An 18,436-nucleotide genomic window follows, 5' to 3' on the forward strand; every position below is an offset into this window, starting at 1 on the left:
GCTTAACGTGGTAAATCAAACCAATATAAACGTGTGTACTGTGATTAAAATCCGAACAGTTCCCACTAAACTCAACCTACAGTGGAAACAGAGCTGAGTCTCTGTGAGCCTGTTTTTTTTTAAAGCAGCTCTCAGGTTTTCCTCCTCAGGAGACTGCAGGTATTTTGAAACACACACTCTGTCCAACTCATTCATTCATTCATTCATCTGAAATTTGCTCCCAAGCACTGCCACTGTGTGTGTGTGTGTGTGTGTTTGTGAACAAGGGTTGCTGTTGTAGCTTTATTGACACAGTATTAATGACACACAGACGGTGGTGCTGAAAGCTCAGCTCAGAGCGACAGGAGAGCTACACATAAGAGCCGTTCACAGGAAAACTACTTTCTAGGTTTGGTTACATTGAATGAAACGATGCTCACATCGGCTGCAGCAGTTACTTACTGCAGCTTTACTGCTTTAACTCACAGCAGTCTGCTCTGAACGTCTCACATGGTTTCATTTAACTGTTTGAGGCCCAAGGACAGAAAAAGCAAAGGTTAAAGTTGGAAAAGGAAACACAAATTTGTGTATCAGAACTTTGCTTTCTTGTCTTTCCTCTTGCATTAATCATCTCATGACCCTTTAAATGTATTGTTATTGTTATTGTTTATATGTTGGGAGCCACTGGACTAGACCAGTAAATTGTTTTTGTTTTTTTAAAACTTCGAGTAGATTTTGCTGATGATAATCTCACTTAAGTCTTTGCAAGACGTTTGACTATAATAGACTATTTCTATGAATACTTCTTCCACTGCTTCATGTCTGTATCCATGGAAACTCAACAACCCGTCAATCAGCCGAGCAACAATTCAAACAACTGCAAAGTCCCGAAACCATTTTTTTATTCAGCAGAATGAAAATTCAACACAGTAAATTCAGATGAAAAAAGAAAAAGCTGCAAACCAACTGTTTGATTCTCTGTAACGATACAGTCAGACTGCATGTGGTGAGGCTGCAGTGCATCAGAGACATGTTCATGGTCAGACATCGCTGGCTTCTGTAATAAGACATCACATGATTGGAGTTTAAATGACCGACTGTAGTTTACATTTTAATTAGATATTCCTAACACAACCGATCACACCGTCTCCTGGAGGTAAGCACTGTTTCTTGTTTTCTTTAAAGAAAAAGACAATTCTAGAAATCAGTAAATCTCTGCTAGAAGGTTGAGATGAGAATCTTCATCAAAAATAACTATAAATAAAATAAAGAAAATTAAGTAACACTGAGAAAAGTGAAATGTTGGCGACTGTTAACACTCAGTGTAAAACAAAAAAAATAACTACTGAAATTAATGACAACAAAAAAAAGATTGTAAAACATCGTCGCTGTTTCTGGTGTTTAAATCAGAGCTGCCTTAAAGTTGATCCCAACAAGATTCAAGCCTGCCAGATGTTTCCAGCAAAAAAACCTGAAATGAATTAAACATTTAAATAATATTAATGCCGTGATTTTGTGATGTTATAATGTTCTTTTAATATAAAAGGATCCCTAGTTATTTATTATTTTAAATTATTTTTCTTAATCTTAGAAACTCAGGATCCAAATACAATCTAGCTTTTCACCAAAACAATATAACAGGTGTTTTCTTTCGGCTGTGGCTCAACATGAAGTTTAGGTTTGTTGCTGTTGACCAGCCGGTGAGGAAACGCAGCAGGAGAATCCAAAATGGAGGAAGTGATCATAGTCGACTCGCTGTTTCGCTTCATCAAATGTTATTTAAACTCTATCCGAGTAAAAACTTTTCTACAGAGGAGAAAAGGTTCACAGACAGTTAAGAGAAGTCAATAGTTCAAATACATCTTTTGAATAAATTGTGTGATTGTTGTGTTAGCAACTGAGCTAACAAGCTTGCTATTAGCAAACCTGTTAGCTCATTTAGCATTTTTCTATCTTCATTAACTCCTGAGAAGGAAAATGTCAGTGAGTGAAACGCAACAAAAAGAGAAAAAAGACAACATTTATTTCTTCTCAATCAAAAAATGTTCCCTTCCCGTCACTTTCAAAGAGAAAGCGAGACTACAGATAACTAAACTGAAAACATAAATGAACAACGACAAGATATTCAAGTCATCATGTCTCAAGTCTTCAACTTCCAAGTTATTTATTTTCTGTCAGTGCAAGTTGCAAGTCATCAAAACAGTGACTTGAGTCCTTGAAGTCTGCCACTCGCATTATATTCCCATCTAGCTAGTGCGTTAGCCGTTAGCTTACTAGGCCTACAGGTGTGATAAGGCTTCAAGTTATCATCTTTTTGATTGGCGATATCATTTGTTACCAGGCTCAATACTTGTTTAAAATACTGGTTGATTGGTTGGCGAGCGTTGAAATTATTTATGTGGACAGATTGAAAATAGCTGGACTATTATTTTAAGTCATTGTCGAGGTATGTTAAAATAACGTCACTACAAACAGAATAAAAAGGGTGATGGTTGAAACACAGCCCCTCTCGTTACCTTTGGCATGTGACCTTTGTGTAATACAGTAATTTTCTATGTGTGGACAGTCTGAATGCTGCAGCCAAGCAGTTATTAAGAATGATAAAGCAACTGTCACTTTAAAGCATTTTCATTCAATGACAGATCCCTTGTAGATAATACCTGATAGAAAGGGTTTGCTGGACTGTTCAGAGTCCACAAACAGTAGGTACACACAACTGAAACAACAGGCTTGGTTATAGAGTCCCATCTATCTTTGACAGTCTGTCCTCTCACAGTCCTTTAACTCTGTCCACACGGTGTTGACAGGAGCTGTGGTTTCCTTTTGATTGGTGGCAACTAAACTGCACCCATGAACGTATCAAAGGTCAAACAATCTGTCAACACAAACAAGCCACAAACAGCAGAATTTGGCGTCCTGTATACAGGGTCTTTGATCCGCTTTAGATGAAAACAAAGATGTTGTTGTCAGCTTTTTCTGGTTTGTAGTTTCATTATGTTAACACAGCTTTTTTTTTCTTTTAATTTCAGCAGCTGAAAAAGTTCATCCAAAGTCCATGTGCCGGTGTAATGAGCTTCAGTTTCCCCTTAAACACAGACATCAGTGTTGGGAAGAGTCTGAAGAGCAGAGGATGTCGTACACACTTAATCCTCTCAGCGAAGCACGATGAAATTCTTTACTCTCCTACAAAAATACTCATAAAATAAAAAATATATATAAAAAAGAGGTCTCTGGAGTTCGCGCAGTCGACTGACAGGTGAGTCAGCCTATGGTCTCTGAGCCAGGCGGCTCTTACCCTCCTCCTGTTCCATCAGCTTGAAGTGAGTGTAAGACAGGATTCCCGCCAGAGTGCAGAGGATCCCCAGCGCCTGAGGGTGAGACGGGAGAAAGACAGGTAGAGACGAGAGGGTGTGGAGGGAATAACTGGAGGTGAAGACTCAGAGTAAAGACTCACCTGGTTGAGTGACAGCGGGTCGTGGAAGAGCACATATCCTCCAACCAGAGTGATGCAGAACTTGAAATGACCAAACATGTTGTAGCTGCAAAGTAGAGTCAGGAGAACAATAACGTACAAAATCCAATGAAAATAATTCAATCTAATACCGATACTGAACACCAGAAACCTCCTCAAGAAGAATAAGTCTACCTAAAACAGACCTGAACCCCTCAATTCTTCCAGAAACCTCAACAAGGTGACCAAAAACCTTCTTGGTTGGTTCTGATGACCATTAAAAAAGATGAGAAAACTCCTCAAATCACTGCAAAAATCCCTGAAACTGCTTAAATGCACCTAAACTTAACAAAGTCTTTAAACCTCTCCAGGTGAACCTCAAACCTGCACAAAGGAACCTGAAAACAACCCCCTGAACCCCCCGTCAGACCCTAAGCCTTGTTAAGCTCCTGTGTATTTAAGGATACGTGACAGCCGAGGTGTTTCCAATGATCCAGTAGATGGACAGGTTGACCAGGAACGCCACCACGCCTGAAAACAGCACCGTCGCCTAGATATGACAGGACATTAAGGTTAATCCAGCAACATGACAATGAACAAAACTTTACAATCAAAGCCTGGAGACAGAGTGTGTGTGTGTGTGTGTGTGTGTGTGTGTGTGTGTGTGTGTGTGTGTGTGTGTGTGTGTGTGTGTTAAGTGTGTGTTTATATGTGTGTGGTATGTTGAGTCTAACCAGAGCAACGAAAGACCAGGGTCCAAATATTCCTCCGTCTCCAGTCAGTGGCTCGAACATAGGGACGACACAGAGCAGGAAGCCCGATGACAGAGGAGCCTGTTAATGTTGGTCATAATATCACATTATATATTAATATAACATGCTAATATTACAGTGACAGTGCTCATAAGTATAGAGGCTTCGAGCTGATCTGCATCTGGCCTGTATCAGAGACAGCAGATGCATTATTGATTTGTTTTCGTAGATTTTACACTCCAACTGTCCAAACCAGCTGGCAACAAGTGTCAAGACAATGTCAGCAAGTCCCAGATGAAGAGGAGCAAGTCATAACTCAAATCCCAGGTCTGAATCAACAGGTGCTACATGAAGAGGAACAAGTCCCAAAGTCAGGTCTGCGGGGAAAAAATGAAGTCAGGTCCCAAGGCAAGACCAAGAAGTCGCAACTGAAGTCTCAGGTCAAAACCAAGAAGTCTGATGTCAACGCCAACAAATCCCAAATGAAGGGGAACAAGCCCCAAGTCAAGTCCCAGGTCTGAATCAACATGTCCTGAATGCAGAGGAGCAAGTCCTAAATCCAGACCCAGGTGAGAAGCCACAAGTTCCAAGTCAAGTCCAATATTAAGGAGGAACAAGTTCCCGAGTCATGGCCATCAAGTCCAGAAGTCATGACCAACACGTCCAAGGTCAAGTCCCAGGTGAAAATCAACAAGTCCCAACTTAAGTCCCAAATGAAGAGTAGCAAGTCCTAAGGCTACTCCCAAAAGAAGGACAACAAGTCCCAAATCAAGTCTCAGGTCAGAGTCCACAAGTCCTAAGACCCAAGTAGTGAAATAATTCCAGGTCATGTCCTAAGTATCAACCAACAAGTCAAGTCCTAAGTCATGACCAACAAGTCCCAGTTGAAGTGGAAAAAGTCCCAAATCATTTTCAAGTCAACACTGGTAGGTCAAACAGTTTGAACAGAAATCAACAGGCAGCATGACGAAGCATGAGGCAGTTTTCACTGTACAGAGGTGCTGCTGATAAAACTATCACGAGATATTGAGGATTAAGTGACCTTTGTACTGTCAAAGCCACAAAATCAAGTGCTGTTACAGTTATATTATCAATATCAAATTATAAAGCAGTCCTACTGATACTACTGACCATCAACGTGCTACTGATACTGTTCATTCCACATTTGCTGAGTCATACCTGATAGTAGAGAAGCTGCATGGAGTTCACCTGCAGCTCATGTTGTTTAGCTCCCACCCACTGAGAGAGAGACAGGCAGAGAGACAGCAGGACGAGAGAGAGACAAACAGTTTTATATTCATTCAGTCTCACAGAGACCACTCTGTCTTCCTGACTTTGGGATGATTCATCTCAGCCTTCTAGATTTACTCACCACTTGGTAGAGCGATGTCACCAGAACACCCAGCGTCGCAAACACTGTGCCGGGCAGGTTGAACCGCACGTCGTAGTACGAGTTCAGTATCACTCCTAATGTTATGGGCACCTGGAGACACACAGGTAGAAGTCAGGACAACCTGCAGCTAACAACAACGTCTAGACAACTTTATTATTACACTGTTACATAATGCTATATCCATTGAATTTGTGTTTAATTACCGCCACCGACTAACTTTGGCTGATGAGAGTCGTCCCTATTTTAACACTTTATACTTTTTTTAATTATATTTTTTTACTCTCTTTTCATGAAAAGTAGAGTCAAGCTATTGTTTTTTTAATCATTCTATTATTTACATTTTCAATAATAATAATAACTTATACTGTATACGTTCAGAAAAAGAGATTTCTTAATAAATTGCATTTAAGAATAACTAAAAACTTGAAAAACAAATTTGAAGTACTTTAACTTGAGTCAAGTAAAATACGAGTACTTCAGATGTATTCTGACAAACAGTACTTGAGTAGCTACATGTTTCTAACTTCCACTGTCACAAAAGTTTTTCTTGTTGAAACCAGATGAATCTGAGCTCTTAGTCTAAAATCTCAGAGAAAAAAGGACCCACATTCATCTTTGTCAGCATTATGTCATATATAGGTCTTAGAGCTGCATAGCCGAGGAGCTTCATGGTATGTTCTCTAATGAGATGTCATTCCCCTCTCTGAAATTTAAACTGTTCAAATTATTGGTTTTGGCAGCCGTCCTGCGCTTACTCTGTCGTCCAACGAGTTCTTTAATGTGCAACCACATGAGAAGATCAGCTCTGTGGTTGAAGGGAATGTATGATCAGTCATTTCTGAACAGCTAGAAGCCACTCCTGTACTTTATTCCTGTCAAGAGTGATAGTCATTATTACAAGGATTTTCTTTCTTGACCTGAAATCCCTCAGGATACTGGTCCTGGACACACTGGCCGATGAAGGATGGCCCTGAACTCACCCTGTCAGGACCAGCTCTGATTACTGTAACACTACTTAAGCTTTCCTTACCAGCGTGAGTTTGATCTTGGTGGAGAAGGTCTTCTTGTAGTAGGTGGTCTGGATGAGGATGATGACGGGTGTGGTCATGGCTTTAGCCAGCTGGTATGTTCCTATGGAGTTGCTCTGCAGGGAAAGATTAGTGAAGGCCACAAACCCGCAGAAGCTCAGAGCCAGCCACACGATCTTGCGAATCGGGAGGCTTTTGGGAGCAAAAATGTCCATTTTTTGGCAGATGTAGAGTCCCAGGTAGGTGATGACAAAGTGGACCAGGGTCAAGGTCATGTTGGGGAAGCCGTAGTGCACGTAGATCCACTTGTTGATGAAGACGATGCAGATGGAGGACAGCAGGTTGACCAACAGGCCGGCGAGGATGCGCCTGTTGGCTGACAAACCGAACAGCAGCTCGGCCATTGTTCTTAACGTTTCTGAGCTTAGTTTATTCCAGACGAGCTTCGTTTAACTGTTCACACTGTGGAAACAGGAAGTGAATGTTGGGAAACCTTCAGCCATATTAAACGTGCTAATACTCTAACATGACATTTTAGTACAAATGTGAGGTACTTTTACTTAAGTATTTTATTTTATGCTACTTTTTCTTCCATTATATTTATAGCTTTAGTTACAGATTACTGTTTAAATACAAAAAAGATCGGTTTGTAAAATGAATTTAATAATAAAAAATTAAAAATTAAAAAAGATGTGAAAGACGTAACGGTTGATGGTAAAAACAGCTGTTTTTTAAATAAAGTTCGGCGTGAAAAAATAAAAAGTACGCCAGTAAAGTAGCCTGGTAGGAAATGATAATGCCTCTGGCAAGTATAAGTACTTCAGATTCATACTTCATTCAAATTATGCACCGAATTACTTTCTAGCATTGTTTTTAACAATCTGTCAGGAAAACTTTAGTAACACATAACATTCTTCGGTTTGTAACGGTTGACGTTAAAATAACTGTTTTTCTAAATGGAGTTTGGCGTGATTCTCTGAAAGTAAAAAGTACAACTGCCTCTAAAATGTACGCCAAGTATGAAGTAGCCTCGAATAACATAGTAATACTCAAGTGAAAGTACTCCAAATTCTTCTTGAATGATGCTTTAATTATTTTCTACCGTTGTTTTTGTCAATCTGTAAGATAACTTTATTAACACAGGCAACATTCTTAGGTCTGTAACGGTTGATGTTAAAATGACTGTTTTTTAAATGAAGTTCGGCGTGATGCCCTCAACACAGACAGGCTTTAACATGAAGTCACTGCCTATATACAGAACTACTGCAGCCTAAAACAGAAATAACAGATTAAATTATGTGTGTTGGTGTTTGTTAACACGACATATTAGTTTCTGAACACTGACAGTCAGTTCCTCTTACTCAGACGACACTAACGTCCACCTGTCTGTCTGTCTCTGTCTGTCTGTCTGTTTGTCTCATTCTGCCACGCATTAAGAAAAGTTTACCTGGGGTCTCCATCTGTCCAGCTGTCCCCCCCGGCTTCTTCCCCTCTGTGTCCCCCTCCAGCCAAACAAACACCCCGTCAGTTACCGGGCTGTGCCTGCGTCTCTCCCCGGCAGTCGGAGCTCCAGTCCCGGCCTTTGCAGTAACGAATCCCCGCTGCTGCTCTGGAGGATTTTCCTCCCTGCTCTCCTGATTACAGCCGTGATTCCTGGTTAAAAACTGTCCTGTGTGTTCCTGTTTCCTCTGAGTTTAACTCCGTCTAACGTCTGTGTGATGAGCAACAGCGCCCCCAAGCGGACTGGAGGGTGGAGGAACTATTTTACCCCAAATTTTGTTTTATTTTATTTTATTTTTGTTTTTATTTTAATTTTATTTTTAAGTTTATTAAATCGTATTCTATTCTTTTTTTAAACGTGTTTTGTTTTGTTTGTTTTTTATTTTATTTTTAGGTTTATTTTATTTTATTCGATTTTAAGGTTTATTTAATTTCATTTATTTTTAGGTTTATTTTATTTCATTCTAAAAACGACTGACATCAGAGTGTGTTTCTGATAACTGTACAACAACACAACTTATAACTGTATTCAAAGATTTTGGTGGAATTGTAGCCTAAAATATTTCGTGTCGAAAATAACTCTACAAAATAAAGATTTATTATTATTATCACCATTATAATTACTATTATTACTACCATTATCATTATTACTCCAGTCCAGAAGGAGGGCGTAATGCACCTAAAAGCTGTGTCAACTGCCATCAAAACACCGAAGAAGAAGAAGAGGACACACGAAGAAGAAATCTGTTAAGCCTCGTGAAGCGGGAACTGACAGCTCTCTACCATGGACTGGTAAAATGCACTTCATTTATGTTTTTTAATTATAATCACATGTTAAACTTCAACAATGTCACTTCTATATGTTAGCCGTTAGCTTGTTTCTTAGCCGGCTAGCCCGTGGCAGGCTAACTTACTGTGCTAGCTGGGGGAAACAATGCTAACACCGTTAACGGTGCCGTTCACAATCAATGCTGATGCTAACAGGCTAATCACCGGTTTGTGTTGACATGTTTACTGCTGCTAATAACGCAGCTCACAGTCAGTAATTACAGCTAATTACAGTAGCGGCTACTTACTGACTGACCAAAGATTGAATAAAGTGCCACCGCCGCCTCACAAACTAATAACAGCAGCTGTGTGTTGTTGTCAGCCAGCAGAGCTGCTGGGCATTAAAGTTGAATTTAGAAAGTTCAGTCTGGACTGAAACCGTGCGTGTCTCTGTAAAGCTGTTCAGAAACTATATTGGAATGAATACAGTGGTCATTAATGGCCCTATTAGTGAGTGATGCTAATGAATAGATAGTTAACTAGTTAGTTATGTTATTAATTGGGTCAAACCCTGATCCCCCTCAGGATTTGCTGCTATCCTGATTTTCACTTTAAATTATAAAAGCTAACTTGTAGAAGTTTCTCTGGAGTTTTGATCACTTTCTCCATTATCTTGTGACATTTTTTTCAACCACACAATTTATTAAAAAGATCATCAGATTTTGTGCAGTGCAGTTCTGTATTCTGCAACGTTTAATTAGGAAGTAATTTTTGTTTTGTACGATTCACAAACACATGCGGACCCTCCTTGTCCTACAGGGGTCACAGTGAGCTGCCGTCTCCGGTGGTTCGAGATGACGAGGTGACCATCGCTGCCCGCAGGAGGAGGAAGAAGGTGGCCTGTATCCTCCAGTGTTAAACTTTAAATTCAATATCTAGATTTCTTGATATCTTATTTGAAAACAACTCCTTGTGAAGGTTGTTCCTCATATTTATTTTTACATTTTATACACTAATGACACAAATAACAAAAGTATTTATGGGTCTGCTTTATTACAAGTATTGGTTAATATTGTCAGAAGTGTCAGTGTTGTTGTTCTCCTGACTGTTGGTCTCAGTCCCGTCTCCTGGCAGTGGCAGCCCCGTCATGTCCACAGTAACACCAGCTCGCTCCCTGATGAGGAACACTCCTGCTTCACTGTACAGACAGGCTGGTACGACACACACAAACCCTGAGTCAGATACTGATCCATCACATCACCTGATTTCAAGCTGATTACCAATAATCCCCTGATATCAAAGAGCTCCATATTTTAGGAAAGCCTCACTATAATCTCATGTGTGTGTCTCTCTCTCTCTCGCTCAGTAACTCCCAGGGTTCCAGATGTTTCTGCCATTTTGGCTCCAGCAGGTCGAACGCCCCGATACACACACACTCCCAGAAACGCACTCAGCAGTATGGTGAGACACACAAACTTTCTCTCATTGCGTCTCATGCAAGAACATTTTTGTTCTCTGATCTGAAACTTTTCTTTTGTCTTTGAGACTCGCTCCTCCAAGGGATCAAAGTTGGTTTCCATAAACAAACTTGTTATATATTTCTACTAACAAACTTGTCAATCATCGTATAAAAAGATTAGAAGTTGCATGAAAGTTAATTTAATACTGGTATTTGTCTGCGTCTAGAATCTGGATGACAGTGATTGGACCAACAGCATGTACACCTCCCCTGTCTCTGGGATGGACACCAGCTTCTTCACAGATGACATCGCCAACCTCAGCTCAGCACTACTAAAGGAGGATGACCCAGGCGACGCCGGTGAGTGAAACAAACGCACCCAAGCCCACGCTGTCTGTTACTCTGCAGGGTTAGTTTACAGTACTCCTGTTAATGCTGTCATTTTTTAAATACCTTTGCAGCGGCTGCCAGTCTTTTCCCAGAGTTCCTCGGTGCCTTTCTGAAACACTCTTCTTCTGCGGTGTTTGAGCTGCTGGAGGACTATCAGGCACTCTGCCAGGACAAGGTGTGTGTGTGTCATGTTTTTTCCATTTAGTTCAGTTCAGAGGGAAACGGCTAGCCTTGCTCGGTCCAATTTTACCAAAGCTCACTAGTTATCTGACTGCTCAGTTTAATCACTCACCTTCTCTCCATCATCATGTTTAAGGTGGATGTGCTGCAGTCTGTGGTCCTCAGAGCGGGTCAGAACAGTAAGACAGCTGGAGTCCGCTGGCTGCTGCAGCAAGAGTACTGCTCCTGGAGACTCCTCACCTCACTGTACAGGTGCCTGTCTGGCTGAACGACCACCTGTCTGTCTGTCTGACTGTCTGCTTGTCTCTGATTGATCACTTGTCTGTATCTGCAGGGATCGAGTGCAGCTGGCGATGGAAGATGATATGATGACAGACATGGTTGTGAGTAACATTCAAACTCTCTTACACCTGCAACACACTGACTACCTTCCAGCCTCCTTAATACACTGACCAGGTGGGTCTGGACGTTGTAAAGATATTGTTTTGTCTCTGTGTGAAGGTTCCCAGTGAGAGCGAGAAGGTTGTGGTGGAGCAGCTTTTTCAACGGGACGCCGTCATACGACAAAGTCAGGTAACAAACACATTTACACCGACTTTACTTTCTCTTCCTACAGTTGGATCAATTACTTTTTCTATACATTAGAAATAAAAACACTTGCAAACAAATAATTGAATCAATGAAATAAACTGGATCATTCAGGATCAGGAGAAAACATAATTCCTAAGAAGTTTGTGTCTGTTGTCCTTCCTGGTCACTGTGTTGCAGCTGGTTGTTGATTGGCTGGAGAGCATCGCCAAAGATCAGATTGGGGATTTTTCTGATAACATAGAATACTACGCTAAAAACGTCTGCTGGTGAGTTCACACCTGTCTGTTGTTAGATATGAAGTCTACAGCAGTGTGTGTCTCTGTGTGTGTGTGTGTGTGTGTGTGTGTGTGTGTGTGTGTTAAGATGCTGAAGTAAAATGTGTGTGTTTCAGGGAGAACACCCTCCATGCGCTGAAGATGAGGAGGAAGAGCGGCTCGGCCTTCACTGTTCCTCTGGTCACTGAGCTGGTGAGGCCCGTTACCACGGCAACAAACACACCCTCATCCCCAGTGTTTGTACATATATTAATGATGTGTGTTTGTGTGTTCAGGACCCAGACGCTCCTCTCCGGCAGCAGCGCCCCCTGGCTGACCTGGACAGAGAAGACGACGCCCGGCTGCTGAAGAACCTGTTCACACTGATCAGAGCGGGGATGACCGAGGAGGTAGAGATGCTGTATTTAAAGGGCCAGTATACACAAATTTGCCATTTACCTGTGGCAGAATCAAGCCATGCAGTTAATTATTTGTTTGTTTTTAAGATATCTCTCTCTGGGATTTGTGCCTCCACCCAAATACAAAGTTTTCTAGAATCTAGAAAGATTCAGCAGTCTTAGTTTATCAAATCAAGTGGATATCTTCCAAAGTTTTTTTGTATTTTGGGTGAACCAACCCTTTAGAAAAGTGCTGCGTCACCTATGGAGATTATAAAATGCAGCCTATAGAAGGACTAGCTGTGTGTTTAATTTACCCAGTGATGATGAGAAAGACTTGATGGATGACGACTTGAATGGGTCCGTTGTGTGGTGATAACAGTGCACAACACATGTAGAGAAGACAGCTGCTGATGTGCTTCTCTGTTGGCAGCCATGTGTGTGTTGTCTGTTGTCTATGTTGCATCTGCTTCCTTGGATCCACAGCTGTTTCTGTGTGTGTGTGTTCGTAGGCTCAGAGGCTGTGTAAGCGCTGTGGTCAGGCCTGGAGAGCAGCAACTCTGGAAGGCTGGAAGCTCTACCATGATCCCAACATGACCTCAGGTAATCTCTGACCCTGATGTGACCCGACAGATGAACAGTGTTCTTGTTACTGTCTCTAAATGTGACTGCACATCTCATTGTGTTGCTGCTCTGAAGCGGCCTTTGTCTTTCCTCTTCTTGCAAAATTTCTGTTACAGACCATTTCCTGTATTTTCCGTATGATTAAAATGCCGACCAGGACGACGAGTTAAATTACTTGAGAGCACATATCAATAAAAAACAATCTGCAAGGTGTTTGTATCTAAACACTGCTTGTCTCTGTGTCTTCTGCCTGCAGGCAGTTTAGAGCTGCAGCCTGTTGAAGGAAACCCTCAGAGAGGAATCTGGAAGGCCTGCTGCTGGAGGATGGCTGAAGAGGTACAACAGTCTTCTTAAGAACACATCGATGTTGATTCATCTGTTGATTATTTTCTTGATTAATTAAAATGTCAGAAAATGGTGAAACATGTCGATCAGTGTTTCCCAAAGTCCAAGATGACGTCCTCAAATGTCTTGTTTTGTCCACAACTCAAAGATATTCAGTTTACTGTCAGAGGAGGAGGAAAGAAACCAGAAAATATTCACATTTAAGAAGCTGGAATCAGAATTTTGACTTTTAATTTCTCTAAAAATCACTGAAACTGATTATAGAAACAGCTGGTGATGTTACCTTGTTTATTTCCTCTTTGTTTTACACAATGTATGAACTAAAAAACTGTCTTTTTGACACTTAGGCACAAAATGAGTCCCTGTGCATTTAGTGACACGACTTAACAGCAATAACACATGGTACAATGTTAAGCTGCTGTGTGTGTGTTTGTGTTTCAGGAGCAGTTAAACAGATATGAGAGAGCGATCTACGCCAGCCTGAGTGGAAACCTCAAACCGGTAATTAAATGAGTTTGTATTTCTTGTATTTCTGTGTCTTTGTGTTTGTGATTCTGCTGTTTTTACATTTTTTTCCATCACCATTAATCCACTTAGAGTAATGAGCTGTAAGTAACAATTAGTTTCATTATCAATTTATATGGCGATTTTTTTTTTGTTTGATTAGTTCCTTAATGTTTTGTGAAAGTGCCATGATAATAGTCCAAGGACACATTTTCAAATAAACCCAGAAGATTCAGTTAACAGTGATACAAAAGTCAGATTTCTGACATTAGAAGTTGGAGCCATAACAAAATTGGCTGAACAGTAGTGACACTTCTCAAGGGAGAACATAAATACATAAATCAGACTGTGGATTAGTCTTTAGAGATCCGCCTGATAACAGTTAATTAATGCCAACTATGTGTGTGTTTCTGTGTGTTCAGCTCCTGGCAGTGTGTGAATCCTGGGAGGACTGTGTGTGGGCTCACTTCAGAGTGATGGTCGACTCGCTGGTTGAAAAAGATCTGATGTCATCGGGAATGGCCCACCAGGAAGTGGAGACGCTGCCACGGGATTACCTGGAGGCAAAGTACGACAGAAACACACAGGAGCTATTTGGATTTTAAAGTTTCTTTCCAACAAGCAGCTGTTCTGACTTTTTGTTACGAGACAGAGTTTGACAAATAATTGGAATTTATTCTGTTTTAAACCTGACGTCACTTCTCTGGCTGGTCTTTAAGAATAAAAACTGATATCTCTCTGATCGTCTCATCGTCTCTCCACAGTTGGACCATGGAAAAGGTGTTTGAGGAACTTCAGGCTTCAGAGTTGAAGGTGAAACACAAACACTAACTGAATGTGACTGGTGAATATCAAAATTACATGACCGAACCTTCATAAACCAGCTTCTTTCTGTGTGCAGAGGGTGTTGGAGGAGACAAAGGAGCATTACCACGTTATCCAGAAGTTTGTCATCCTGGGAGATCTAAACGGTAAGACCTCCTTACTTCACTTCACCTCACCCCAAAAGACGGGTCCTATCCCTTAACCTTAACCTGTTTCTCCATCTCTTTCAGGTCTGTTGGATGAGTTTGCTGATTGGCTGACAGCCTCTAAGCCCCTCCCCTCCCACCTGCTGCGTTTCATGACTCACCTCGTGCTGTTTTTCCGCTCTCTGGGTTTGGCGCTGAAGGTAAAGTTGATGAATAAATCGTTTTTAAAAGTCTGTTCGTGTTGACGTCTGCTGACCTGTGTGTCTCTCTTTCTCTCTCTAAGGAGGAGGTGTGTGTTGATGTGCTGAAGGCGTACGTCTCCCTTCTGATTCGGGATCAGCAGACCGACCTCGTGGCGAGCTACGTTAGCCAGCTGCCAGCCGAGCTCGCCACCGCTCAGTACGCCGCTTTCCTGGAGACCGTCACCCAGCCGGAGATCCGCCCCCGCTGCCTGCAGCTCGCCACTGACGCCGGTGAGATAGAAAATATTGCACACTGAGGTCAGTAACAAACATCATGCCTGAAAGAACGCTGACGGTTTGTTCCTGTTTGTAGGTCTGGATGTTGCTGCGATAACCAAGCTGGTGGTGGAGACGGTGAGAGAGAGAGAGGAAACCGAGTTCACACATCACAGCCAGACGCTGGAGACGGGGACGACAAAGGTACAGATAAACATTTAATCAGAAGACAAAGAGTTTAATCATTCTTCAACATTAGCATCATAAACAGTTAGTTTGTTGTATTAGTTTAACTCCATGGAGTGACTCTGACGCTGTGCTCTGATAGGAGGACCTGAAGAAGATTGATGTTATCGATTGGCTGCTGTTTGACCCCGCCCATCGAGCCGAGTCACTAAAGCAGTCCAACGCTATCATGAGGAAGTTTCTGGGTACTTCTTTTTATCATTATTATTACTTTTTGTGTTGTTTATTTGTCTGTTTTTCTTAGTTTTTTGTATTTTTGTGTGCCATTTGGTAATTTCTTTAAGTTATTTATCTTTTATTTTTGTGTGTTATTAATTTATTTCTTTGTCTCTCAGTCTCTGAAATCGAGACTGTTGATTGGCCGCTATGGTCCGTAATGTGAGGGTCATTTAACTGCAGCAGGTACTGAAGCTAGCTCTAAACGCTAATCTGCTACTTAGCTGATTTACTGCTAAATTACCACTATTTGATGTGTGTTATTACAAAGTTATCTATTAGACAACACTGACTGTTGGTTTTGTGTTGTCAGTCTTTATTTTAAAAAAATGATACATTGGACAAATCTCAGCAGGAATTGCAAATGTAACCTTACAAATGATGTAGAAAATACAACCCATTTCTCAGTATCACATGTCAATCTAAAGTTTGACAGCTGTGGGCACAAAGGACCCTCAGTTCCAGTTCATTAAGTACAACTAGCTAAAACGTGTCCAGTCTAAAACAATCCTGCTACAATACCTCCCTACATGAAGGTGATTAACCAACTCATGGTTTTGGCCGTCTCTGTAGGTCACGTGATCCTCGCCCTGCAGGTGGTCGCAGTCGGTCTCCAGTCTCCTGTTACTCACAATGAGAACCATGATGCATTGCTTCTGTCTGTCTCTTTCAGCCCTGCAGAAACACGACGCAGCCAAGGCGGTGTTCTCTAAAGTCCCAGAGGACTCGATGAGGGAGATTTACTGCCAGTGGGCGGGCGTCGGTCAGACCGCGGCGCCTGCAGAGGACGAGAACGCCATCAGAGAACACCTGTGTATCAGAGCCTACCTGGTCTGTCGCCTGTCTCTGTTATAATGAGTTCTTTTCAATACAGGAATTTAATGACTCCTGATCTAAACTTGAACAACCTGTAATCATTGGTGCCAGGTGCTGCCTCGGTAGGACCATGCATGTATCGAGCAATAGTCAAGATATTTAAGTCTCAACCAAAATGGCGGACCATCAGCGGTAGAACCAGGTTACGGGTCGTTAAACTCCTGTACTGGAAAACTGAAAAACTTCTGTAGGGATCAATAAGGGTTATTGATCTGACTGCATCTTTTAATGATCTTACAGGAAGCCCATGAGGCCTTCACTGACTGGTTCAGCCACAGTAGCTCCGCCCCTCAGAAGCCAGCACCTGTCCCAGAGGCCAAATTCACTGAGAGAGTAGCCAATGAGATGAGAGAGAAGGAATACCAGGTACACACACACACACACACACACACACACACACACACACACACACACACACGGTTCTTATCTATAGGTAGTTTATCATTTAAAAAAACACTGCATTTCTAATCTATACTTAAGTAATGGCACTAATACAACAATGTCAAAATACTTGCTTGCTTCACTTGTGAGTCATATGTCATTCTGTGTGTGTGTGTGTGTGTGCGTGTGTGCGTGTGTGTCAGTCCTCCCTGGCCGCCTGGTCGTGCCGTCTGGACGTTTTAACTGAGGATGTGAAGGAGAGAATCTACAACGTGCTGCTGTTTGTCGATGGAGGATGGATGGTCGACAACAGACAGGTAGATGGAACGTGAAGGAACCAGGGACTGAATATATTAATGATTGTTTTTATATTTGATTGGTTGATAAACGGATTGTTTGGGTGTTTTCAGGATTCGGAGCAGGATTCAGAGCGCAGCCACCAGATGGCAGCGCTGCGCTCTCTGTGTCTCCCTCGCCTCAGCTTCCTGCTGCTCAGCGTGCTGCAGAACTCCTCCAGACACCAGGAGGCGCTGCGACTCGCTGACATCATCTCATCTGACCAGCACCGCCTCTACCAAGTAAAGAACGCCTGTCGAACCCTGCGATTTTATTGATCTTGAGCGTTTTAATCTGACCTGCAAGAAATCCAAACAACTGTCTGAAGCCTATTCATTTTATGGTTTGTTTGTTTGTTTTTCTTTATCAATTCAGGTTTTCTCCAAAGAGGAGCTGAGGAGGTTTCTTCAGAAGCTGCGGGAGTCGTCGCTCGCTCTACTGGACCGAGGACTCGACCCGCTGGGCTACGAGCTACAGCCATAAACACACAAATAAAATGCACACACACACACATACATGCGCGCCAGTGTTTAATCACTGTTTTCTTTTTGGATTGTGTTAATCTGTTTTTTTTTTTTTTTCAAAATAAAAGCCTGTGTTTCCTGTACTGGTTTGGTGTAATCTTTATTAAAAGAAGGTTGATACTGCAGACAATCAACTGATCAGTTTATTTTGTGTTTTAGAAAGCTGTAAAAACTATATAATGTTTTACAGTGATGGATCTGTAAACTGGCACCTTATATCATGAGAGCACACTAAAGAAAATGTTGATGTTTTGTAGATAGATACTTAAACTCACAATGTCATGGACTATTAGGGACACTTATGGAGAAATGAGCTGATATGGAAAAATCACAATATTACCCTTATTTTCTTTAACATAAAACATTAATTAATACAATCAATTTTTCCAATTTTATTGTTATTTTCAAGGGTTAAAAGGTTAAAAAACTTTATTGAAAAATAATACATTAAAGACAAGAGAGGTCACATGAAAGCAACACATGTACAATATATACAATACGATAGACTATTATTGTAATAATCGAATAATTATTAATGTTATATTATGCATGTGTAGTCATAGTACATACACTAAAGATTGATCATGCTTTGCAGTATATACTGTATATATAGTAGAGGCTGTTAGGATATAGTGTATAATATGATCAGATAAAAACATTACATTGTACTGGTAATAGTAGAGAACAGGATACAAATTTTGCATCAAGTCTGTGAGTCATTTATTTAATTTTTGTAGTTTTGGTCACATTTAAACTCCAAAATCATTCACATTAAATCATTATATCATTATATACACTCCTCAAAATTATTT

At 41.2% G+C, this 18,436-nt stretch overlaps 2 protein-coding genes across 4 annotated transcripts; one reads left to right on the plus strand and one right to left on the minus strand.

Annotated features, from left to right (window-relative positions):
- Nucleotides 1-864: 864 nt before the first annotated feature.
- On the minus strand, nt 865-8,346 carry slc35e3 (solute carrier family 35 member E3). 3 transcript variants are annotated; one of them, XM_084345846.1, is made up of 9 exons: nt 8,051-8,346; nt 6,606-7,065; nt 5,555-5,665; nt 5,362-5,421; nt 4,165-4,263; nt 3,898-3,980; nt 3,434-3,518; nt 3,275-3,347; nt 865-1,036 (listed from the first exon to the last, which is right to left on the minus strand). In XM_084345846.1, exons 2-9 carry the CDS (start codon nt 7,005-7,007, stop codon nt 1,020-1,022), a joined length of 930 nt encoding a protein of 309 aa, XP_084201972.1. In that variant the 5' UTR covers nt 7,008-7,065; nt 8,051-8,346; the 3' UTR covers nt 865-1,019. The 3 variants fall into 3 exon arrangements, with proteins under 3 accessions (XP_084201972.1, XP_084201971.1, XP_084201970.1); XM_084345845.1 differs by having other exon boundaries at nt 865-3,347; nt 8,136-8,345; XM_084345844.1 differs by having other exon boundaries at nt 865-3,347; nt 8,051-8,345.
- Nucleotides 8,347-8,808: 462 nt separating this feature from the next.
- Nucleotides 8,809-17,707, plus strand: nup107 (nucleoporin 107). Its single transcript, XM_084345390.1, has 27 exons — nt 8,809-8,895; nt 9,691-9,773; nt 9,990-10,085; nt 10,238-10,332; nt 10,558-10,690; nt 10,792-10,895; nt 11,037-11,152; nt 11,235-11,283; nt 11,402-11,473; nt 11,669-11,757; nt 11,883-11,958; nt 12,042-12,155; nt 12,656-12,746; nt 13,024-13,103; nt 13,554-13,613; nt 14,039-14,184; nt 14,381-14,429; nt 14,518-14,587; nt 14,672-14,787; nt 14,871-15,060; nt 15,143-15,249; nt 15,374-15,476; nt 16,181-16,338; nt 16,624-16,749; nt 16,968-17,081; nt 17,175-17,342; nt 17,476-17,707. The coding sequence occupies exons 1-27, from the start codon at nt 8,888-8,890 to the stop codon at nt 17,581-17,583; spliced, it is 2,721 nt and encodes a 906-aa protein (XP_084201516.1). The 5' UTR covers nt 8,809-8,887; the 3' UTR covers nt 17,584-17,707.
- Nucleotides 17,708-18,436: the final 729 nt, after the last annotated feature.

Source organism: Pagrus pagrus, assembly GCF_965226575.1.
Source record: "Pagrus pagrus genome assembly, chromosome: 23".
In the NCBI taxonomy this organism is placed as follows: domain Eukaryota; kingdom Metazoa; phylum Chordata; class Actinopteri; order Spariformes; family Sparidae; genus Pagrus; species Pagrus pagrus.